At 38.0% G+C, this 25944-nt stretch overlaps 3 protein-coding genes across 3 annotated transcripts; 1 reads left to right on the top strand and 2 right to left on the bottom strand.

Moving 5' to 3' along the window:
• The first annotated feature begins 7654 nt into the window (after positions 1-7654).
• On the top strand, positions 7655-16831 carry LOC117316769 (androgen-induced gene 1 protein-like). Its single transcript, XM_033871536.1, has 6 exons — positions 7655-7827; positions 9543-9692; positions 12083-12184; positions 13026-13141; positions 14043-14194; positions 14898-16831. The coding sequence occupies exons 1-6, from the start codon at positions 7669-7671 to the stop codon at positions 14945-14947; spliced, it is 729 nt and encodes a 242-aa protein (XP_033727427.1). The 5' UTR covers positions 7655-7668; the 3' UTR covers positions 14948-16831.
• A 478-nt stretch (positions 16832-17309) lies between these two features.
• Positions 17310-18104, bottom strand: LOC117316344 (saposin-like protein 11). Its single transcript, XM_033870885.1, has one exon. The coding sequence runs from the start codon at positions 18102-18104 to the stop codon at positions 17310-17312; it is 795 nt and encodes a 264-aa protein (XP_033726776.1).
• Positions 18105-18149: 45 nt separating this feature from the next.
• Positions 18150-19748, bottom strand: LOC117316343 (periaxin-like). Its single transcript, XM_033870884.1, has one exon. The coding sequence runs from the start codon at positions 19746-19748 to the stop codon at positions 18150-18152; it is 1599 nt and encodes a 532-aa protein (XP_033726775.1).
• Between the last annotated feature and the right edge of the window lie 6196 nt (positions 19749-25944).

Here is a 25944-nt window from a genome sequence, read left to right as displayed (position 1 = left end):
AGAAAAAGCTTTTTTTTATAAGTCACACATTTAATCTAATAGTGTAAAAATGCATTAAAAAAGACCAAATTAAATCATTCAAATTTATATACATGTAGATAAGATTAAAGGCAAATTAAGTAATTGCTTAAAAAATAATTCAATGATAGGAAGAATAGGATCAATATAGATTAGACTATTGTGAATCGAATGAACATGCAAAAGTACTTTATGACAGCTGGCTGTAAAATAAATTATAAAAAAAAAATCCCCTATTGTCCGTTTATACATAATTAGGTCTCTTTTATCTAATGATGCTCTAGACCAAATTTCATCAAAATCCAGTTGTGTGATTCAGGACCACAGTGCTGATTAAACGGCTTTATCTCCATTTCCCCTATATTGGGCCTCCATCTCTCCGGCCTTAAGGGTGCCACGCCCTCCATGTATACATTAGATCTCTGCAAGTCTGTCCAATAATCATTTATTTTAAATTACATCAAAATCCATTCAGGCGTTCAGGACTATAGGCTATTAGCAACCTAAATGAAATGTTGACGGATGATGGTCGGACGGACGACGGACGCTGCGCCATGGCATAAGTTCACCGGCCCTTAGGTCCAGGTGAGCTAAAACGAGTTGCCTTATTCTGAAAGACCACATGCATATACATTTTGTACATGTATATAAATCCAAGCATTCTGATGGGTCCAATTATTCTAACAAGTTACTAACACCCCCTATAATGACAAAACCTGTCGACAGTACAGATATCGGTACTTCAGCCATGATTATTTATCGTTTTCTGCATGCAACGAATCGAACAGCTTTACCAATATATCCGGTAAAAGTGTTGGAACATTCCCAGGGATGAACATCTATGGTATTTCAATGACTTCATGTGTAGTATAAGAATAAATACCGGCATTGTATCTGAAAATCTGTTGTCATTACACAGTGTATGCAGTATTGGTTTCTACATGTACGTTCTATGCTTCAAAACTTTTCCACATTAGGTTAACAACCTCATCAACTGGAACTTTTACAACATACTGGATTAATACTAGAGATGCTACAATGGCATTTAGTAGAACTTTATAAAACAATCCATGGAAAATCTCAAAAAATCTTCTAGATATTGATTTAACTGTTGAGCAAAGGTTTCTAAATTTAAAATGAGTTACAGAATAACTATAGATATATCTATACGTGTACATTATTACATGTATTCAGACATAACTTATCCATTCTCAATAAAATGTATTAAGCTATATTCATGTGTATGGTAGGCCTATAAAGAGAAATTTTGATCGTTTCGGAAATGTAATACATGTATATTTGATAATGACCCGAGAGACATGTAAGTGTGCAGTCAAAAATAGCTAATTCAATTTTAAGTTGTTGAAAACATCCTTAACTAGTGTCAACATATTTATATACAGTTAATGGAAAAAAATAGATGATAGATGTTCTGAGAATCATTCTGAAAGCTACTTCTCAAGATGCATGGAAGCACAACTTTATAAATGAGGGAGATTTTGTCTACGATGCACATGTCATAAAGCAACCACACCCGTGCGGAATAACAAACTGGCAAAATAATAAGAAATAAAATTAAGAAACTAATATCAATGGATTTAGAATTATTCATCAATTTCGTTTTCATTTGATGGAAATGAATGCAAGACATTATTTACATCAACAAAATGCCTCAAATACCCTCATTGAAAATATCTGCCAAATATTTCACTCCGGTTGATATTTTTATCGCTGTTTCTCGTAATGTTGTTCACCGATCTCCCTCAGATTTTATCTTGGTCCATCAGTTGTGCATGTTCCATTTTGAGATTGATCGGAAAGCAAGACAACTGACAGACGACCATTTATGATTTTGACAGTTGAAGATTTATATCACTATTTTCACAAATCATATGTAGGGTCTGTTGATCCTATGTTGTGCACGTTTCGTTTTGAAACTCATCGGAAAACATGACAGGCGGTCATTTTGACGTTTGTTAGTTGAAGTTTGTCATCACTCTTTCCTGTATAATTCTTCATGGATCTTTCTCAAATTTCACTTGTAGGTTCCCCTTGGTCACCAGCTGTATATGTTTTATTTTGGGACTGATTTGAAAACGAAATGGCAGCCAGGTGTCTATTTTGAATTTTGACAGTTGAAGTTTACTTCCGATATTTTCTTCATGGATATTTCTTGAAATTAATTTAGATTTTTCTTGTATTAGTTGTTAATCCCGTTTCTTAGAAAGTTCTTTCTCGGATTTAATATGTAAGTTCCTTTTGTTTTCAAATGATTAAATCTGGAAATTGTGGAATTCTTTGCCAGATGCAATAAAAAGTGATCCGTCCATAAAAATGAAAAGTTATTTAAATGAATCCTTAGCGGGATTCCAAACGATTATCAAGTTGATATTGATGGTTTCGACTCCCATGTGGTACCTAGGAAACTTACCAATACTACTCAAGGTGGCGGTATTGTAGTCTTAATTGATTCTAAATTGAAACAACATATTTCTGTTTGTGACATAATTCACGATTCGATTGTATGGCTGAAGATAGATAAATGTTTATTACTAGAAACTGAGGATGTCTATTTAGCAGGGCGTGTACATACCACCCGCAAATTCTATTTTTTACAGCAAATATAACTGTGATTTATTTTTTGAGCTTGAAGCTTGTATTAATCGCTATAGTAGCGAAGGTAAACTTATGTTAATCGGCGACTTTAATAGCCGCACAGGCACAAAATCTGATTTTGTTCAAAATGATAATATCCATGTCAGTTTAGAGAGGCAACTCTCTAATATGTTCCACTACATCCCTGACGATGAATATTGTACACGGTCCAACCCTGACGACACTGTTAACCAGTTTGGCAATCGGTTAATTGATTTATGTAAATCTACTGGAATACGCATATTTAACGGTAGAGATGTAGACGGTTATTCTAATGATTATACATATTGTGGTCATAATGGTATGAGTGTTATTGACTATTTGATTTTAAACCCATGCCTTATAAACTTAGTTAAAAAATTCATAGTGTGTAATTTCAATGTTTTGTCTGACCACGCCCCCTTGCACCTGGAATTGTCTACACGATTCTCATTGGACGAGCGCGACACCGCGTATGCGGAATCAACCGAACACAAAAAAATCCCGAATTATCGCTGGAATGAGGAACATAGTGGTCAGTTCTTAGATAACCTTACTAGTAATCTTGATAATATTAACGCGTCCGTTGTAATTTCGGGTGAGGTCACTCAACATTCAATCGATTCCTGTGTAAGTCGCTTTACCGACGAATTCACCCGGACGATGCGCCCGTTTACTCTGACTACTCGTTCGTGCGATACACACACCAAAGGTGCAACAGGGCATGACCAGACGAACCGAACTAGAGGTTCACACGTGTGCGAGGACAAACCCTGGTTTGACACAGAGTTAAAAAAAATGTTTTACAATTATAAAAACGCATTGAATATTTTCAATAGATGTAAATCCATAAATAATCATAAAATATTAATTGATAAGAAAAGGTTATATAAATTAGCCGAACTTACAAAGAAAAGGATGTATATTAGATTTGAAGGGGATATGCTTGAATACCTAAGGAAGTACAACCCAAAACAGTTCTATAAAAAGTTTTCATCTTCCAAGTCATCAGGTCCAGAAATGAATATCAGTACATTGTTTGAACATTTCAAAGGTTTAGCCACCAATGATGGTGATGAAACTGGTACCTTTTGTAATCACGATTCTGAAGAAAATACTGTCCCATTATATGAGGAATTAGACAGTCCAATTAGTATTGATGAAATTAAGAAGGCTATTAATAATTTAAATCATGGCAAGTCACATGGAATAGATGGAATTTTGAACGAATGTTTTTTAGTTGGAAAAGAAATAATTATGCCTGTTTTATGTACACTTTTTAATTCAATTTTGAACTCTGGTTACTTCCCAACCGAGTGGTCTGTGGCAATAATAACTCCTGTTCATAAAAACGGTGTAAAAACTGATCCCAACAATTTTAGAGGTATCAGCTTGCTAAGTTGTTTGGGCAAATTATTTACGTCCATTCTGAATTTAAGATTGATACGTTGGTCCGAAACTTATGAGACAATTACAGATGCACAATTTGGATTTCGTAGTGGATTAAGCACTGTAGATGCGATTTTTGCCTTACACTCTATTATTACTAAATCCTTAAGTGAAAATAAACGTTTGTATTGTTGCTTTGTCGACTTTCGCAAGGCGTTTGACTATGTGAACAGAATTAATTTATGGTATAAACTCTCGAAATTAGGTGTCAGGGGCAAGCTTCTTCAAATAATTAAATCAATTTATGACAATGTTAAATCTTGTGTCAAATTTAAAGGTTGTTTATCTGATTTTTTCTCAAACGATATTGGTTTAATGCAAGGCGAAACTTTGTCGCCGATATTATTTTCCATGTACGTAAATGATTATAAATCTTTTTTTATATCGAAATGTAACCAAAATTACGATTTTGGCGAATTAAGCTTATTTCTGATGCTGTATGCTGACGATTTAGTCTTGTTCTCTGAAACTGTCGAAGGCTTACAGGAATTATTAAATAATCTCGCAACTTATTGTGACAAATGGAAACTAACAGTCAATATTGAGAAAACAAAAGTTATGGTTTTCCGTAAAGGCGGGAAAATCCGTAACTGTGAAATATGGTCTTACCGCGAGAAAAAACTTGATTGTGTTGACGATTTCTCCTATCTTGGCGTAAACTTTAGATACAATAATAAATTCACGAATGTACAAAAAAAATTGTCTGACCAAGGACGTAAAGCTATGTTTGCTTTGTTTTCTAAATGTTTAAACATGAATCTAAATTGTAAAACCATGCTGAGTATGTTTGACACCTATGTAAGTAGCATTTTATTCTATTCATGTGAAGTTTGGGGGTCGACCAAAGGGTTAGATATTGAACAGGTCCATTTACATTTTTGTAAGAGATTACTTAAAGTTAAAAAATCTACAAATAATGCAATGGTATACTGGGAACTTGGCCGTTTCCCTTTAGAATACACAAGGAGATATAGGATAATAAAATACTGGTTCAAACTACTTGACACGAAAAATTGTATTTTAAATACTGCGTACAACTTTTTGTTAACTAAGAACACTGGGTCATGTTTTAATTGGGTACAATGTGTAAAGGATCTGCTTTGCTCCTTAGGTTTTGGTGATGTATGGCTCTGCCAATCATCACATAATTCTAAAGCTACTTTATCTTGTATACGTCAAAGAATTTTTGATCAAGCTAGGCAATATTTAAGAGATCTCTTAGAAAAGTCTTCTAAATGCTTTTTATATCAGTATATTGTGGACAATTTTTCCATTCAATTTTACTTAACAAAATATATACCTATGAATTACAGAATATGTTTATCGAAAATTCGTATGTCTGCGCATTCTTTAGCAATCGAAACCGGCCGCTACAAGAATATTGATCGACATAAGAGATATTGTATAATTTGTAAGTCAACGACTGAAGTAGAGGATGAATACCATTTTATATTGAAATGTAACATGTACAATAACTTAAGACGTCGTCTCATTAAAAAATATTACTGGCAGAAACCTTCAATGTTTAAATTGATACAGCTATTGAATGTAAATAATATCAAACAGCTAACTCGTTTAGGCAAATTTATTTTCGAAGCTAATAAGATTCGAGCCGCATGTCTTTAACTTGCTCACTTTCCCCTACATTCGCTCCATATATTTTAACTTGATACACATAAGTATTTCACCATACAATCAGATCTGCCTGATCTCAACGGGGGATGTGCGAGTTTCTGGTAGGGGTATCCCCAACCACTCTCGCATCTCCCTCACCGTTGAGATCATTCATTTGGATCAAATACATAGCTTTTAATATACTGTTATTATATCAATATTATATGTAACCAATAGTACATGATTTGACTAAGTATAGACTTTTATATTTAATATAACTTATGTCAGTGAATTGTATATGCAAATCTTATTTTCGAAGCCAATAAGATCCTGGCTATATGTACAAACTCTGAACTCGTTCTCCACTTTGTAATTTCTATTGCTGTTCACGTATATTATGACTTTGTATATTAAAATATGTGCTAATGGGCAATATGGCCCACAGTCAATAAAGAAATTGAATCACGCCACAAAGTCCCATCTTATTTCCTTAGCGGTATGAATCACGCCACAAAGTCCCACCTTATTTCCTTAGCGGTAGATGACTGGGTATAAGATTGATCATGCTACAGACTGAGGATGGAGTGCAGTCCACTTATTTTTTATCTATTTCATAGAAATCTTATAGATAGTCCTCTATGCACGTGTAATCAAGAAGATGAGACCAATTTTGAACAGTTTATATAGCGTTGTCCGCTTTTTGCAGTTTCGCTTACGTTGTTTTAGTGCTCTAAACTATCCCTTATCCACTGAGATACTACTCTTCGATGATAACGAACTCACAAATGACGAAAATGTTTTTTGATTTTTCCCCCCAGTGTTCAGGATTTTATAAAACGTTCTAAAATATTTGAATGATTCTGTTTTCTTGTCCATTACACAGCTGTAACAGCAGTTTGTATATCTAATGTCATGTCATAGACAAAATTCATCTTATTTCTTCTAATCTTTTCATCTCTCCTCTTTTCTCAATTTTCTCATTTTTCATCCATAGGAGTATTACATTACATTGCTCACTTATCTATTCTCCCATTTGTCGCCGTTTACTTAATGCGTCATAAAAAGGAGACGTATTAATATAAGTTTACAGTAATACCTGTTTCTGAATCCCATTCAAATTATGATTGTATGATATTAAAGCAGACTTGAGCTTTGTTTTTTTCTCAAAACATGAAACCATACATTCATATACTGAAAAACGGCTGTTTGTCACGTGTCAATACGATATGTAAGATAATTTAGTGATGATAATCATTCTGGAATGTTAATAAAAATAAATTATCTATTCCGTTAATTGCATGCTATGTAGAATCTTCATAAGCTAATTAAGGTGCAGTATTAAAGTTTCTGGATTCATAACTATGTGTCTCTATCTGTTAGTAACGGCGTAGCGAGATGACATCGAGCTAACAACACTACCTTATTGTGAACCACTGTTCTCCAAAACTTCTCGTCCAATCGTTTCGATTTTTGAATCTATAAAAGCTGAATAAATTCCATTTGCATGCAGTGATTCAGTTTTTTGTAGCGAATGATTTTGGTTCAAATTTTGCATAAATAATAAATGCTTTTATGTCATGTCCGCTTAGTGTTCGTAGTTGATAAAAAATATTATCGAAATATACTACCAATCCTCATTGTGAACCATTTTCTCCAAAAATGCTAGTCCAATCTTTTTCCATTTTTGGATTAGTAAAAACCTGAATAATTTCCACGGACACTGATTAAGTTTTTGAAACAATTTTTGTTATAAAGTTATTGAAGTTTTGCGTCAAATATGGTTTATATTAAGCATTTTCTCCAATGTGCTGTGTATGCCCTGGTATTTTTTTATCAATACGTTTACGTATACCCTATCTACTTTCAGTACTTTGATTCAAATTCAGTCGGAAAAAAATGATCATGCCTGGGTCTAAATTTACAATATATATTTACTTCCGGTTTACAACAACGATGTCTGTCTTACCGGCTTTTTACCACTTGCTTGTTTTCATATTTCTAGCGTATTCTTTAACTTACAACCTTTTAAATGTTAAGGATGATCCAGGAACCGGCATGTTTACCTACCGGGGATACGGAGGGAAATTCAAATTTCTTACTTTTTGGCTTTTCGTAAGTAGATCATGGGTTGACATGACTGAACTGTCTGAAGAGATCAAAGTACAATCAACGTGATCAGCAGGCATTTACTGTAGTAATAGGGTGTTACATTCTGATATGAGTGCAAATTTCGCAAAGCAAAAAAGGAGAGAAAAACATACAAAGTATAAGATAATTCCTGCTGTTTTAGTTGTATTAAAAAGAAATTATTTTTCATGTTGAGTGGTGTAGGAAAATCTACTGTAGAGGCACAGAGGGCCTGTATTGCTCAGTTGGCTATTTCATCATTTGAAAATATGTACCAGGACATTCTCTATCAAAACGGAGACTTCAATACTGACATTCAATAAGGGTCCACACAGTGATTAAAAAAATCCGTTAGCCCTTTTTAATTGTATCTGCAGGCAGGCGTTGACACTAACTTTACCTTGACAGACTGCCAGGTTTTGGAATGAGGCAACCTACAGTGTATATATATAGCTAACCTGCCAAAGGTGATGCCCCTCTTGGGGGATTTGGCGGCATTATCCCTCTAGCACCTAACCCCAACACTGAGGGAAGAATTGAATATTCTAGATGCGGTTTCCTGCATTCTAGTTCATTCTGAGCATAAAAATATTAAATCTTACAATATGTACATCAAAGAGTTTCATGAAAAAAGTTTTGAAAATAAAATGATTGAAGTACACTTGTAAATGAAGAAAACTTTAGCTGGACATAATACATTTGACTGAAAATGTTGGCAGCCCATGGCTGCTGGTCTGGACATTCTGGCAGCCAGACCAGATTACAGGCAGCCCAGGGCTGTCGGGGGCTACTGTTAGTGTCGATCCCTAGCAGGTCATCCAGATATCATTTTTCACTAGCCTATATGTTGTGAGAGTGCTGTATGTTGCTGAATGATTCCAATTCTCACAGTAATTTTACTTGACAATTAGGCAAATCTATAGACGGGCAATATAAGGCCTGTAGAAACACCAAAGACGCACTGTAATCTCTATATAGGAATATTCATACCCTGCCTATACTCTCTGGCAGGTTACTGTACCAGGCTATTGGTAGCCATATCGATCAACAACCATCTGTCAGAAATCATCCATACTGTGTCTAGAGCTAAGTTATTGCAGCAATGTATTGTTACATATAATGCTCCAATGTAGCTTTGCCCAGTTGACTACCTCTTTACAAGATATACAATGTACATGCATACATTTTGTTTCTTTTAGCCTAATACATATATTCTCCAGCAGATTTCTCTACCTGACTGGATGCTTAAAAATCACAATAAAAGAATTTAACATAGACTCCTACTTAGATCCCTCTTAGTAATTGATTTATATAATTATACCATTTAGCAAGTATTTCTCTTAAACAATACAGACTGGTATATTGTGTACGTGGTGGTCAGGTGGTTCAGTGGTAACACATTTTCCTTTCACTTTGGTAGCAATGGTTTGATTCCCAGATTGGATGCGAAAAGGTATTGTCTGGGTAATTCAGTTTCCCCCTACATTAAGACTGCTTACGCTTTTCTATCCGAGCCAACAAGACTGATTAATCTAAGTTGATATAACTCGTTTTGCTACTGTCGTAAATAAATAAAGTTTATATTGTTAGTACAGACTGGCATTAAAGCTCTCTTTAATCTCTATGCATGTTTACCTGAAGAATACACCCAAGCCCTTCAATTGTTTGCCTCTATTTTAAACATGTTTTCCTTTTTACAGTTACTTCAGACATTCTACTTTGGATTTTGTTTAGTCAATGACATTTTTGGATCCAATAGTCGACCTTCACAGTCCAAACGCTTTCATCCATCTAGATTGCAAAGATGGAGGGATGTCCTTTTGTCTAGTGTTGTGTTTCCAGTAGGAATGGTAAGTTGCTTGTAGACAAGGCAGATTAATTTAGAATAAAAAAAAGATACAGGTGTATGAGTTATTTCAAAGATTTGGAAATTTAAAATCAAATCTATATATCAAAAGAAATTATACGAAGATTTTTCATATATTTCTTAAAACATCTACATTTTTAGCCCACCATCATCAGATGGTGGGCTATTCAAATCGCCCTGCGTCCGTGGTCCGTGGTCCGTCCGTCCGTAAACAATTCTTGTTATCGCTAATCCTCAGAAAGTACTGAAGGGATCTTTCTCAAATTTCATATGTAGGTTCCCCTTGGTGCCTAGTTATGCATATTGCATTTTGGGACCAATCGGAAAACAACATGGCCGACAGGCAGCCATCTTGGATTTTGGCAATTGAAGTTTGTCAGAAAGTACTGAAGGGATCTTTCTCAAATTTCATATGTAGGTTCCACTTGGTGCCTAGTTATGCATATTGCATTTTGAGACCAATCGGAAAACAACATGGCCGACAGGCAGCCATCTTGGATTTTGACAATTGAAGTTTGTTATTACTATTTCTCAGAAAGTACCGACGGGATCTTTCTCAAATTTCATATGTAGGTTCCCCTTGGTGCCTGGTTATGCATTGCATTTTGAGACCAATCGGAAAACAACATGGCCGACAGGCAGCCATCTTGGATATTGACAATTGAAGTTTGTTATCGCTATTCCTCAGAAAGTACTGAAGGGATCTTTCTCAAATTTCATATGTAGGTTCCCCTTGGTGCCTAGTTATGCATATTGCATTTTGAGACCAATCTGAAAACAACATGGCCGACAGGCAGCCATCTTGGATTTTGACAATTGAAGTTTGTTATCGCTATTTCTCAGAAAGTACTGAAGGGATCTTTCTCAAATTTCATATGTAGGTTTCCCTCAGTGCCTAGTTACCGTAAATATTCGCGTATAGTGCGCACTTTTTTTCAAAAATTGACAAGTGAAAAAGACCTCTGCGCACTATACGCAAGTACAAGCCTTTTCCCCAGTCAGAATGAATGTGATTTGACGGAGATTTGCGATCGTTTCCTTCCGAAGCAGGATTGATTTAATACTTATATATATATATAACATATATAAAGCATTAAGAAAGTAATAGTTAACAAATAATCAAAGAAATGAATAGTTATCTTGATGTTTAATTCCTTGAAATTGTGTATTTATCAGCAATTACGTGGATATTTAAGTCGATCGTGAGCCACACGTTCCGTACACATACGATCTCACTTGAGCATGTTCTCGTATTCAGGTCCAAAACGATGTATAACATCTCAATTAACATCAAACAAAACTTGAAATGATATAGCAGTACTTCGTTATTTCATACTTCTAAATTAATAACAGAGTACTGCCAGAAACTGATAACGTTCAACTTGTTTATTTATGGAAGCTGTAACAGCACGCATGCGCAATTAGGCAAGGGTAACACTAATGCCTTGATCTTGTGCGGCAGTCACTGGCCATATAAAATACGATCTGACTGTGAAAACTACCGGGGTACTCTTATTTATCGTCTGCACTGTAGATTTATCCATTACACATGTTAATTCATTGATATAAAAGTTGTGACCACCACGACGACAGCAGACTTGTTTCCGTACTGTATACAAAATGGCGGCCTGTGTTACATTACGTAGCAGTCAGCTTACTAGTCAATCGTGTTATAATTGAGCTTAATTAGCTTTGTATGTTCGTGGACAGATACCACAAGAGATCATACCTGCATGAAAATCACAAGGTAATTGAGGGTAGGATTAATTATTTTGTTTGTACAACAGCGGAGATGGGACCGCTACAATTTGCAAGCTGACTAGGCCTGTCGCGGTATAATGTAAACAACCTGTCAATCCAATGTGTCAAATCTGATCAGTGATTCCAATTAAATGTGGTAAATAAGCTTTCATACGTTACAAATTCCTATCATCATATGCTTTAGAATTCATCTACCGCTCAGTTGAATATTGAAAAAAAAAATTGTTCATTTTTTTTTTTTTTTGAAAACGAACCTCAAAAACGTACCTGCGCACTATACGCAAGTGCGTACTATACCCGAATATTTACGGTATGCATATTGGGACCAATCCGAAAAACAACATGGCCGACAGACAGCCATTATCGCTAAATCTTAATTTTATATATAGGTTCCCCTTGTTTGAAATGTACTAGCTATAGAGGGCTGTTTATGAAAATACACAGATTAGTAAGAATTAGAGGAAGGGAAAAGTAGAGAAAAGATCAATCTGACATGGAACCTATAAAGATCATTCAATGGTGGGCGCCAAGATCCCTCTGGGATCTCTTGTTTTTTTTGTAATTTTTTGTTATGGTCTGTTTCCTTAAACCCTATGCTTTTTCATGTTTCAGTTTGTAGTTTGTACCTTCTGGGGGATATACTTTGTAGACAGAGAATTAGTTTATCCTAAAAAACTTGACAAATTTATTCCATCTTGGCTGAATCATGTTATGGTAAGTATCTAATTTTACATTTATCTAAATTTCTATATTTCTTATAAAATTTCTATATTAATTCACTTGGATACTACTGTACACACAAATAAATTAATTTCCTGGAACCGTATAGTATGGTTGTTCCATCTCATCAGTTTTTCTGAGTACAGTATAAGCTGGTACAGATCAGAGACATATAATACAGATGTGTGATGTCTGTACTTTTTAATGTTTTTATACAATTTGTTTCACCAATCAATGTTAAAGGATTGAATGTCAGACTTACCGCTTAAAAAAAATATTAAAAGTTACTAAGTAAATAAATACATATTACAATGTTTACTCATTTGGGGGTAGAGGTTAACATTGTGGTCCTGCTCACTACTAAGTAAATAAATACATATTACAATGTTTACTTATTTGGGGGTAGAGGTTAACATTGTGGTCCTGCTCACTACTAAGTAAATAAATACATATTACAATGTTTACTAATTTGGGGGTAGAGGTTAACATTGTGGTCCTGCTCACTACTAAGTAAATAAATACATATTACAATGTTTACTAATTTGGGGGTAGAGGTTAACATTGTGGTCCTGCTCACTACTAAGTAAATAAATACATATTACAATGTTTACTCATTTGGGGTTAGAGGTTAACATTGTGGTCCTGCTCACTACTAAGTAAATAAATACATATTACAATGTTTACTCATTTGGGGGTAGAGGTTAACATTGTGGTCCTGCTCACTACTAAGTAAATAAATACATATTGCAATGTTTACTCATTTGGGGTTAGAGGTTAACATTGTGGTCCTGCTGACTTCTATCAACAATGTCTTTTTTTCTCTTTTTTTTTCCAGCACACCACAATATTGCCGTTCCTGTTAGTAGACATGTATATTGTCTACCACCATTTCCCCACACGCATGAGAGGGCTGAAAATCCTCATGAGTTTTGCTTGTTCATATCTTGTGTGGTGAGTAAGATACCATAATTTTATTTGATCTGTTGTTATCCAAGGGGAGTCAATGTATCAACTTTGATGTAAAATCAGAGATAGGCTGATTCACCTTAATAGACAACAATCAGGTTAAGTTTTCTATGGTATTAAAGGTGACAATCGTCAATCGAGTCCATTTCATGATTTCTGTCATTATTTGAATTTGATGTCTTGTTTATTGTAAGTATTATAGAAGGGGGCCGCGGTGGCCGAGTGGTTAATGTGTCCCGACACTTTAACACTAGCCCTCCACCTCTGGGTTGCGAGTTCGAAACCTACGTGGGGCAGTTGCCAGGTACTGACTCACTGTAGGCCGGTGGTTTTTCTCCGGGTACTCCGGCTTTCCTCCGCCTCCAAAACCTGGCACGTCCTTAAATGACCCTGGCTGTTAATAGGACGTTAAACAAAAACAAACCAAAACAAACCAAGTATTATAGAAAGAATTATTTGTTCCACTGTCTTCAGCCAATACAGTTTCTAGCTTATTTCTTGAAAACTGTCTTAGGTAGAATTCAATGAACTTTACATGAATGTTCATGTGTGACTGGCAGTGGGCTAGAGTATTTTTATTTTTGATTGGTCTTCCAACCAGTCAGTCCAACTAAGTTATTCATATTTATTGAAGACTGAGGGTTCAAGGTTATTGGGGACATGGAACGGTGCCTGTTACAATAAGTACTTTGTCCTGTTCTATGTTATATTAACATCTCAATTCGCAATGTACAATATACGCTGCTAGATTTACACTTTAGTAAAATCTTGAAAAAATATATATTTCCTGAAAAAAATAAAATTTACACATAATTTGTTAATAGTGTTAAACTGATCAATACCTGAATTTTTTATCTAATTGTTTGCTTTTCTTTTTTTCCTCTAGGATACTATGGGTAGCCTACCATGCTAACATATGGGTGTATCCAGTTCTTCAAATTATGGCACCACATGAAAGAGTCATCTTCATTGCAGTACTTATCGCTCTATTTGTTAGTATTTACCTGGTAGGGGAAGGCCTGAACAAGTTCTTATGGGGTAAGTACCAGGTATACACAGGTAAACTTTGTTAAATTAGGAATTCAGGATATTTCTGAAAAATTCAGGTGAAGACGTTAATGTGAAATGCGTCATTTAGATAAATGTGTAATACCTGGAAATTTGGTAAATGGATAGAATCTTAGACTGGTAGTAAATTCTGGTGAACGGATGGTACCTGGCGAAATTTCTCTTAATACAGTTTTAAATGGTAGTACATCTGTACCTGATAAAGTGCTCAGGTGAATTTATACAGGTAAATGTTTGTAGAAACTGGTAAGAGTTTTAGATAAACATTATTCAGTAAAACAGATACTAACTTATTCAGGTATCAAATGGGAATTACATAGATAGGTTGAGTATGTATAAGACTTAATAAGCATTTGATTTAAATGTGTGATTATGAGAATTTGAAAAACAAAAGATGTAATTCTATGTAAAATCCAGAATAGTTGTTTAGGTACAAGAATATTTCTACTTTGTCTTAAATGATTAACAAATGGTATTTTACAATCTTGCAGTCAGCCTTTTACATAATTAATGTGTTGGTCCCTCATTACACAGTTAATACAGTATAAGATAGTGTTTTATCAAGGGAATGCCTGGACACACAATGATGTATTTATTATTTGTTTGAAATCTCATTAGGTTCTTTATAAGAAACATGCATTATTATATCATAACTTATTTATTCTTCCAACAGGGAAGGAAAGAAGACACTATCAAGTAATGCTAGGAAAGTCACGGAGTTGATATAGCAGCAAATAGACTTACAGAGTCCCTGTACAAGCCACTGTGATATATAAGTGATACAGAGCTGGCAGGGACCAATTATTATTACAATAGCATTGCCTAATATTATTAATATCCTGAGCTAATAGTATAATTATGTTGTGGCAATTTTAAGACCATTTTTGATGAGGTTATAGTCATAATTACAAGTGAAAGCACTTTTGATTTATTTATGATGTTGAGAGGTAAACTAGTTATGACAGCCACATTTGGAAACTCATGATAAGGACTGCTACATTTTGTTAGCCCACTATCATAGTATCATCCGATGGTGGGCTATTCAAATTGCCCTACGTCTGTGATCCGTGATCCGTCAGTCGTCCATCTGTTTGTCCGCAAGCAATCCTTGGTATCACTATTTCTTGAAAAGAACTGCAGGGATATTCCTCAAACTTCATTAGTATTGTGTAGGTTCCCCTTGGTCCCTAGTTGTGCCAATCAAATTTAGATTTTTTATCAGGCAGCCATCTTGGATTTTGAGAATTGAAGTTCTTGAAAAATACTGGAAGGATATTCCTCAAACTTCAGATGTAGGTTCCCCTTAGTCCCTGGTTGTGCCGATCCAGTCAATTTTTGATCAGAAAACTAAAATGGCCTACAGGGGGCCATTTTAGATTTTGAGAATTAAAATTTGTTATAGCTATTTTTGAAAAGCACTGGAGGGATATTCCTTCTTCATGCATGTGTATGATCCCCTTGGTCCCTAGTTGTGCCAATTTAATTTTGCTTGGAGTACTGGAGGGATGTGTCTCAAACTTCATGTGTAGGTTCCCCTTGTTCATGTTATTAGATTGTTAAGAGGAAAAAAAGAAATAAGAAAGAAGGAAATAATAGAGAGAAGATCAGTCTGTCTCAGAACAATGGTGGGTGCCAAGATCCCTTTGGGATATCTGATATGAAAAATACATTATGCAATGCTGATGAGGAACTGACTCAAAAGCAAATACCACTGTGTGATAACAATAGTAATACATTGAAATGTGCAGATTTTTATGTTATATCTTTTCAAATTTTCGAAGTGAAAATGTTTTGGAATGCGTTCAACACTTGAAATTGTTTAAGATTACAGATAAAATATTTCAAATGTCAAATGTAAAAGAAATAAAGAGATGCATTCATATTTTAACAAATGAGCCTTCTAAGTGGTATATAATGACTGTAATATGTTGAGCCAGTAAACTTATGCCTTGATAATCATGTATCATACTGCCACTGTCTTAAGACTTATGTTTGAGTGTATCTTATTTTGATTTTGAATTATGAATGTAATGCATAGTTGAGAGAAAAGATGATTTTGTAATGTGGAACATTGTATAATCTGTAGTCCTTGCTATAGTGTGTATCAATCCCGTTGTCTCCCCCAGAGTGATAGTTCTTAGAGTGAAGTTATCTTTGTGAAAAGTTATCTCCCCTTATGTGATAAAGTCAAAAGCAACTAACACCTACTATTGAAATCTATACAGCCTGATTATAAAAGTACACAAATACTATAAACATCTAGTTAGTTTACATATGATAGAAAGTTGTGTAATTTAAAATCAGACCTTTGTAGGTTAGTATACTGTGTTTTACTCAGGTTTATCACTAATTATGTTCACATTCCTCAGTATTAAATTGTATGATCGTGATGACATATTACTTTCATCTCAGTCTATGAATATATCTGTGAAGTGTCCATCCAGTACTTGTACCAACCAGTCTTTCATCCGGATGAAAACTTGACAGGGAATGAATTAATTGATTTTGATTCAAAGCTTTTTGTTAGCATTGTTTATATTGAATGTACATGTTTACTTAATCATGTGGTAAAAGAATAAATAAATTAAAATGCAAATTACAATAATCCCAGTGCAGTCTGTGGAATTTTTTAAGTTATTTAAAACAAGAATTGTGCATTATATGTCACATCTGTCGCCAATGAAACCGTAATTGTAACTTAAAAAAAGGGGGGGGGGGGGGGGGCGATCGGATTTAAATCAGCGCAAAATGTGTATTTGAACACAGGTTTCCTCATTCTCCGCCCCCAAGCCCCAATCGGCTGTCCTGCTATCCTTAACATTTCCAAATGACATCATGATGTTCACCATGAAACGTTCTTGGTCTTCATCAACTTGCAAGACCCCAATGTAGCCGCCTTTTGTCACAGAAACCACCATAAACAATTCCTTGGACACTCGGTAGGGGCTTAGTATGACACTCGGCAGGGACATAGTCGGACACACGGTAGGGGCATAGTAGGACACACGGTAGGGGCTTAGTCGGACACTCGGTAGGGGCTTAGTCGGACACTCGGTAGGGGCTTAGTCGGACACTCGGTAGGGGCTTAGTCGGACACTTGGTAGGACACACGGTAGGGACATAGTCGGACACTCGGTAGGGGCATAGTCGGACACTCGGTAGGGGCATAGTCGAACACACGGTAGGGACATAGTCGGACACTCGGTAGGGGCATAGTCGGACACTCGGTAGGGGCATAGTGGGACACACGGTATGGACATTGGGACACTCGGTAGGGACATAGTCGGACACACGGTAGGGACATAGTCGGACACTCGGTAGGGACATAGTCGGACACTCGGTAGGGACATAGTCGGACACTCGGTAGGGGCTTAGTCGGACACTCGGTAGGGGCATAGTCGGACACTCGGTAGGGGCTTAGTCGGACACTCGGTAGGGGAATAGTCGGACACTCGGTAGGGACATAGTCGGACACTCGGTAGGGGAATAGTAGGACACTCGGTAGGGACATAGTCGGACACACGGTAGGGACATAGTCGGACACTCGGTAGGGGCTTAGTCGGACACACGGTAGGGGCATAGTAGGACACTCGGTAGGGACATAGTAGGACACTCGGTAGTGGCATAGTCGGACACACGGTAGGGACATAGTCGGACACTCGGTAGGGACATAGTCGGACACTCGGTAGGGGACATAGTCGGACACTCGGTAGGGGCATAGTCGGACACACGGTAGGGACATAGTCGGACACTCGGTAGGGACATAGTCGGACACTCGGTAGGGGCTTAGTCGGACACTCGGTAGGGGCATAGTCGGACACACGGTAGGGACATAGTCGGACACACGGTAGGGACATAGTCGGACACTCGGTAGCGGCATAATCCGACACTCGGTAGGGACATAAGTCGGACACTCGATAGGGAATTAGTCGGACACTCGGTAGGGACATAGTCGGACACTCGGTAGGGGCTTAGTAGGACACACGGTAGGGACATAGTAGGACACTCGGTAGGGACATAGTCGGACACTCGATAGAGACATAGTCGGACACTCGATAGGGACATAGTCGGACACTCGGTAGGGACAAAGTCGGACACTCGATAGGGAATTAGTCGGACACTTGGTAGGGACATAGTCGGACACTCGGTAGGGGCTTAGTCGGACACACGGTAGGGACATAGTAGGACACTCGGTAGGGACATAGTCGGACACACGGTAGGGACATAGGACATTCGGTAGGGGCATAGTCGGACACTCGGTAGGGGCATAGTCCGACACTCGGTAGGGACATGGTAGGACACTCGGTAGGGACATAGTCGGACACTCGGTAGGGACATAGTCGGACACTCGGTAGGGACATAGTCGGACACTCGGTAGGGGCATAGTCGGACAATCGGTAGGGGCATAGTCGGACACTCGGTAGGGACATAGTCGGACACTCGATAGGGACATAGTCGGACACACGGTAGGGACATAGTCGGACACTCGGTAGGGGCATAGTCGGACACTCGGTAGGGACATAGTCGGGCACTCGGTAGGGGCATAGTCGGACACACGGTAGGGGCATAGTCGGACACTCGGTAGGGGCTTAGTCGGACACACGGTAGGGGCATAGTCGGACACTCGGTAGGGACATAGTAGGACACTCGGTAGGGGCAAAGTAGGACACTCGGTAGGGGCATAGTAGGACACTCGGTAGGGGCAAAGTAGGACACTCGGTAGGGGCATAGACGGACTCACGGTAGGGGCTAAGTCGGACACACGGTAGGCGCATAGTCGGACACTCGGTAGGGACATAGTCGGACACTCGGTAGGGACATAGTCGGACACTCGGTAGGGACATAGTCGGATATTCGGTAGGGGCATAGTCGGACACTCGGTAGGGACATAGTCGGACACTCGGTAGGGGCTTAGTAGGACACTCGGTAGGGACATAGTCGGACACTCGGTAGGGACATAGTAGGACACACGGTAGGGACATAGTCGGACACTCGGTAGGGACATAATAGGACACTCGGTACGGACACTCGGTAGAGACATAGTCTGACACTCGGTAGGGACATAGTCGGACACTCGGTAGGGGCATAGTCCGACACTCGTTAGGGACATGGTAGGACACTCGGTAGGGACATAGTCGGACACTCGGTAGGGGCTTAGTAGGACACTCGGTAGGGACATAGTAGGACACTCGGTAGGGACATAGTCGGAAACTCGGTAGAGACATAGTCGGACACTCGATAGGGACATAGTCGGACACTCGGTAGGGACAAAGTCGGACACTCGATAGGGAATTAGTCGGACGCTTGGTAGGGACATAGTCGGACACTTGGTAGGGACATAGTCGGACACTCGGTAGGGGCATAGTGGGACACACGGTATGGACATATTGGGACACTCGGTAGGGACATAGTCGGACACTTGGTAGGGACATAGTCGGACACTCGGTAGGGACATAGGCGGACACTCGGTAGGGACATAGGCGGACACTCGGTAGGGGCATAGTCGGACACTCGGTAGGGACATAGTCGGACACTTGGTAGAGACATAGTCGGACACTCGGTAGGGAATTAGTCGGACACTCGGTAGGGGCTTAGTCGGACACTCGGTAGGGGCTTAGTCGGACACTTGGTAGGACACACGGTAGGGACATAGTCGGACACTTGGTAGAGACATAGTCGGACACTCGGTAGGGAATTAGTCGGACACTTGGTAGGGACATAGTCGGACACTCGGTAGGGGCATAGTCGGACACTCGGTAGGGACATAGTCGGACACTCGGTAGGGGCATAGTCGGACACACGGTAGGGACATAGTAGGACACTCGGTAGGGACATAGTCGGACACTCGGTAGGGGCATAGTCGGACACTCGGTAGGGACATAGTCGGACACTCGGTAGGGGCATAGTCGGACACACGGTAGGGACATAGTAGGACACTCGGTAGGGACATAGTCGGACACACGGTAGGGACATAGTAGGACATTCGGTAGGGGCATAGTCGGACACTCGGTAGGGGCATAGTCCGACACTCGGTAGGGACATGGTAGGACACTCGGTAGGGACATAGTCGGACACTCGGTAGGGGCTTAGTAGGACACTCGGTAGGGACATAGTAGGACACTCGGTAGGGACATAGTCGGACACTCGGTAGAGACATAGTCGGACACTCGATAAGGACATAGTCGGACACTCGGTAGGGACAAAGTCGGACACTCGATAGGGAATTAGTCGGACGCTTGGTAGGGACATAGTCGGACACTTGGTAGGGACATAGTCGGACACTCGGTAGGGGCATAGTGGGACACACGGTATGGACATATTGGGACACTCGGTAGGGACAAAGTCGGACACTTGGTAGGGACATAGTCGGACACTCGGTAGGGACATAGGCGGACACTCGGTAGGGACATAGGCGGACACTCGGTAGGGGCATAGTCGGACACTCGGTAGGGACATAGTCGGACACTCGGTAGGGGCATAGTCGGACACTCGGTAGGGGCATAGTCGGACACTCGGTAGGGGCTTAGTCGGACACTCGGTAGGGGCTTAGTCGGACACTTGGTAGGACACACGGTAGGGACATAGTCGGACACTTGGTAGAGACATAGTCGGACACTCGGTAGGGAATTAGTCGGACACTTGGTAGGGACATAGTCGGACACTCGGTAGGGGCATAGTCGGACACTCGGTAGGGACATAGTCGGACACTCGGTAGGGGCATAGTCGGACACACGGTAGGGACATAGTAGGACACTCGGTAGGGACATAGTCGGACACTCGGTAGGGGCATAGTCGGACACTCGGTAGGGAGATAGTCGGACACTCGGTAGGGACATAGTCGGACACTCGGTAGGGGCATAGTCGGACACTCGGTAGGGGCATAGTCGGACACTCGGTAGGGGCAAAGTCGGACACAAAGTAGGGGCATAGTCGGACACTCGGTAGGGGCAAAGTCGGACACTCGGTAGGGGCATAGTCGGACACTCGGTAGGGGCATAGTCGGACACTCGGTAGGGGCAAAGTAGGACACACAGTAGGGGCATAGTCGGACACTTGGTAGGGACATAGTCGGACACTCGGTAGGGGCAAAGTCGGACACACGGTAGGGGCATTTTAGGACACTCGGTAGGGACATAGTCGGACAGACAGTAGGGGCATAGACGGACACTCGGTAGGAACATAGTCGGACACACGGTAGGGGACATAGTCGGACACACGGTAGGGGCATAGACGGACACTCGGTAGGGGCATAGTCGGACACAGTTGCATTGTTTGTACTACGCTACGCACGCGCAAAAACCGTGGGTATCCTACTATGGACAGGAGAAGCCGGGATGCGGCTACTACAGCAGGTTAGAAGTACCCGTACCTTCATTGTAATACAGTTTATAAAGGGCTATTTACTGCCTCCTTGGTGGTTCCTTTGGATAAATCTTGGATAACATCTCATGTTCTATGACTCAATATTGGACAATTGAGTTAGGCACAAGAATGGATTAGGTCGGTTAGTAACATAAAGGATCTGACAGTAGTTATTACGTTTATAGGTACATCAGATACGAGGATTTGTAGCTTTTAATATGATTTCAGATTTACCTTTGTGTGTTGTAATCTCCCATAGAAAACATTGAATTTCTAATAAAAAAAAAAACTGACTTCAAACCACTAATCTTGATAAGATCTCATCTCTGATTGTGGTAAATCTTTAGCTCGTCTCTTCGAAGAAAATAGGAAAGTGAACGTTGTCACCCCGGCGTCTGCGTCTTGCGTTGGCGTTGGATTTCCAACTTTAAGTTTACGGTGCAAGTGTTGAAAGGCATTAACACATCACTTTATAATTGTACTAGGGTACTGATATTTGGCATACGGCTTCTTATGAGTTTATACTATTTTCTCCCGGAGTCTAAATAGAATATTATTTTTTTGGGAAAAAAATGCTTTTTGACCTATTTTGGACATGGAAAAATACTTTTAAGTTTTTGGTGCAATTGTTGAAAGGTATTAACACATCCCTTTACAATTGTACTAGGATACTGATATTTGACATTAGGCTCCCTGTGGGGTTATACTATCCTATCCCGGAGTCAAACAGAAATATTATTTTGGGGGGAAAACCTGTTTTTTGACACAATTTGGACTTAGACAAGCGATGGTGGTGGCGTTAAGATTCCACGTTAAAGTTTTGCGTTTATATCGGTCTTATCCAAAATTTAATGTAGGTAAATCCAACGCATGCTCCATACTATACACTGTTAATCTGGCACAGTGAATATATCGCCTAGTGAATATTTCACTACCAGTCGGATAAAGAATATCATCCCGAGGTATGGCCCATTGACTCTGAAATTTACATTGATGCTGGGAAACTTGACTTTAATGTTTCACGCCGTTTCTCAAACATTGTGGTATTATTCCAGATTGTGTTAAAAACGACAGAATTCTTTAGCTTTAACGATTCCCCAATGAACTTAAAATAAGTTTATAGTTGAGAGATGAAAACGAGTTGTGTTAAATGTATGCCGTACGTGTGACGTTTCGGGAAGAATTATGTTTTGGCTGTCATTTGAGTCTTATTATTTCGGACTGGTTGTCTTATTTCACTTCAAACTTGATTTCTGGTTACATTGTATTATTCCGGACTGGTTGTCTTATTATTTCGGACTGGTTGTCCTATTTCACTTCAAACTTGATTTCTGGTTACATTGTATTATTCCGTACTGGTTGTCTTATTTCACTTCAAACTTGATTTCTGGTTACATTGAGATAAATGCTATAACGTAGACATATTGATCCTTCACATTTGATAGACTGATGTTTTGGATGAAAGTCACCATTGTTTTTCAATGCATTATTATTTAAACATCCAGGCCAACGCTTGTACAGCCAGAAATATATATGACACCACAAATATGTTCTGATAACACCAATACATGTTTCTGGCAGAGCATAATGTTTTGGTTTCGAAAACGTTATGACCCTGTGGATGTTGTCTATATCTGGTGTCATTTGTATGATGGTGACAGTTCCTACCGTACTAGTCACAGGCGCTTGCATAGAAAATGCGATTTTCAAAAAAAAAAAAAAAAATGATGTGGTATTAACAGATTACACATACCACTGTCATATCATTTTTTTTTTGAAAATCGCATTTTCTATGCAAGCGCCTGTGGTACTAGTCATAGAAACATTCATTGGCTGTGTAACGAAATCCTTACATAAACCATACTTTCAAAACCTGAAGAACATGTTTTATGAATACAAAAAATGTACTCTAAATATGATCCAAAATCACTATTTTTTATCCCAAATCTAACCACCAAATACATGCTAACTAAGATATAGAGTTAGAATTTGGATTTAAAATATATGTTGAGTTTTAGATTTCAAAACCACGATCAGAAGGCCGCTCTGTTATGCACGCGTAATTCTTTTAAATCGTTCAATTTGTATCAATTTAGAGCTAAAAAGTTACCCTTTAATCTATCCGTTATTGCGTGACTGGTTACCTGTCGGGAAGTTTAACGTGCAAGAGTAGATAATCATGTTGTTACAAGACTTGTACGTTAATCAAACAATAATGGATATTTAACGTTTTATGTTTATTCAGGGAAATCGTTACATAACTGAAGTGGTGATCCTGTCTCGCGTGGGTTAGACATATTTAAATGTTGTACCATTGTACTTGAACATTGGACTTCACATTTTAGTTGTTTAGTATACTTTTTATTATGTTACTTGCTATGGGTAAATGTTTATCTGGAAATTGTTACACAACTGAACTGGTTATCTTGTCCTGTCTGGCGTGATTCAAAAATATTTAAAAGTTGTATCATAATATTTTAGCTTTTGGCTTCGTATTTTACTCTGCTTAATTGCCCTGTACGACTGCTAATGTATATAACCCCACATCAACTTTAAATAAGTTATCTTATACACTTTATAATATATCTTATACACCTTATAAGAGGTTTTATATAATTAAGTTATAAGATATCTTATATAATTAAGTTATAAGATATCTTATATGATTAAGTTATACGATATCTGATGTAATTAAGTTATAAGTTATCTTATATGATTAAGTTAGAATATATTTAATATAATTAAGTTATAAGATATCTTATATAATTAAGTTATAAGATATCTTATATAATTAAGTTATAAGATATCTTATATACTTAAGTTCTAAGATATCTTATATAATTAAGTTATAGGAGATTTAATATAATTAAGTTATAAGATATCTTATATAATTAAGTTATAAGATATCTTATATAATTAAGTTCTAAGATATCTTATATAATTAAGTTATAGGAGATTTAATATAATTAAGCTATAAGATATCTTATATGATTAAGTTATAAGATAACTTATATCATTAAGTTATAAGATATCTTATATAATTAAGTTATAAGAAATCTTATATGATTAAGCTATAAGATATCTTATATGATTAAATTATAAGATATCTTATATGATTAAGTTATAAAATATCTTATATGATTAAGTTCTAAGATATCTTATATGATTAAGTTATAAGATATCTTATATAATTAAGTTCTAAGAGATCCTATATAATTAAGTTATACGATATCTTATATGATTAAGTTGTGAAAAATCTGATTTTGTAAAAGAACAGTCAAGCTTGGCAGACCGATTTGTTGGATACAAGGCTGTGTCGAGACAAAAAATAAGCCGGTTCTATATACATGGTATTAACAAGAGAATAGCGTCAGAATCAGCGATGAGGGATTTTCTTCATAAATCAGGTGTGCGCGTGACGCATATAAAGTATTTTCAGAACAGTTGGAAATCCACAGCCTCCGCCCAACTAAATATACAATCAGAGGACGTCGGAATCATATCGGCTGGTGGCTTCTGGCCTAGTGGAATCGGTATGAGAGAATGGGTTCCGAGACAAGTCTCTTACAACCAAATCAATGATGGTTGACTCAATTAACATGATGTGTTGGAACATAGAGGGCGTTATGGCCGGCTCTCCATATTTACTGGAATGTTTAGAAAAATATCATATAGATATTTGTGGTCTTTCAGAACACTGGGTGAGAGAATATAATTTATCTTTCTTCGACATGTTTAAACAGTATGGTTATACAGCTATAGTTAAACCGGTTCATGAAATTGACCCTTTCCGGTATAAATGTAACGTTAGAGGTGGTGTGGTAATTCTTTGTAAATCTAACAATTTTATTTTTTCGGAAATAGAGGTTGAAAGTTCAAGGATAGTTGGTGTGGAGATTCAAACTCCCAATAAGGAATATTTGTACTGTTTCGCAGTTTATATGCCAGCCTCATCAAGACCAATTGATGTTTTTATTGAGCATGTTGAAATTCTAGAGTCACTAGTTACAGTTTACTCAAAAAAGGGTAGGGTTTTTATAATTGGTGATCTGAATGTTAAAATCAGAGGGCACAGAAGTAATTTTGAAAAAAATGAAAGGTCAAGTGTATTCCAATCTTTTTTAGATAGAACTAATTTGTATTCTGCTAACGTTCAGTTAAATTGTAAAGGACCAGTGTACACCTTTTATCCTCAAACAGGACACTGTACTACCATTGATCATATCTTAATTCAGTCAAACGTTTTTGACTTGATAAATTACTGTGAAGTACTAGACGATGATCTTCATAATTTATCGGAACATCACCCTGTCATATGTTCCATATCCATACCAGTTTCTGCCCCTCATTCTGCGGGA

Source organism: Pecten maximus, chromosome 18 (genome assembly GCF_902652985.1).
Source record: "Pecten maximus chromosome 18, xPecMax1.1, whole genome shotgun sequence".
Classification (NCBI taxonomy): domain Eukaryota; kingdom Metazoa; phylum Mollusca; class Bivalvia; order Pectinida; family Pectinidae; genus Pecten; species Pecten maximus.
This window is presented reverse-complemented; position numbering and strand designations above follow the sequence as displayed.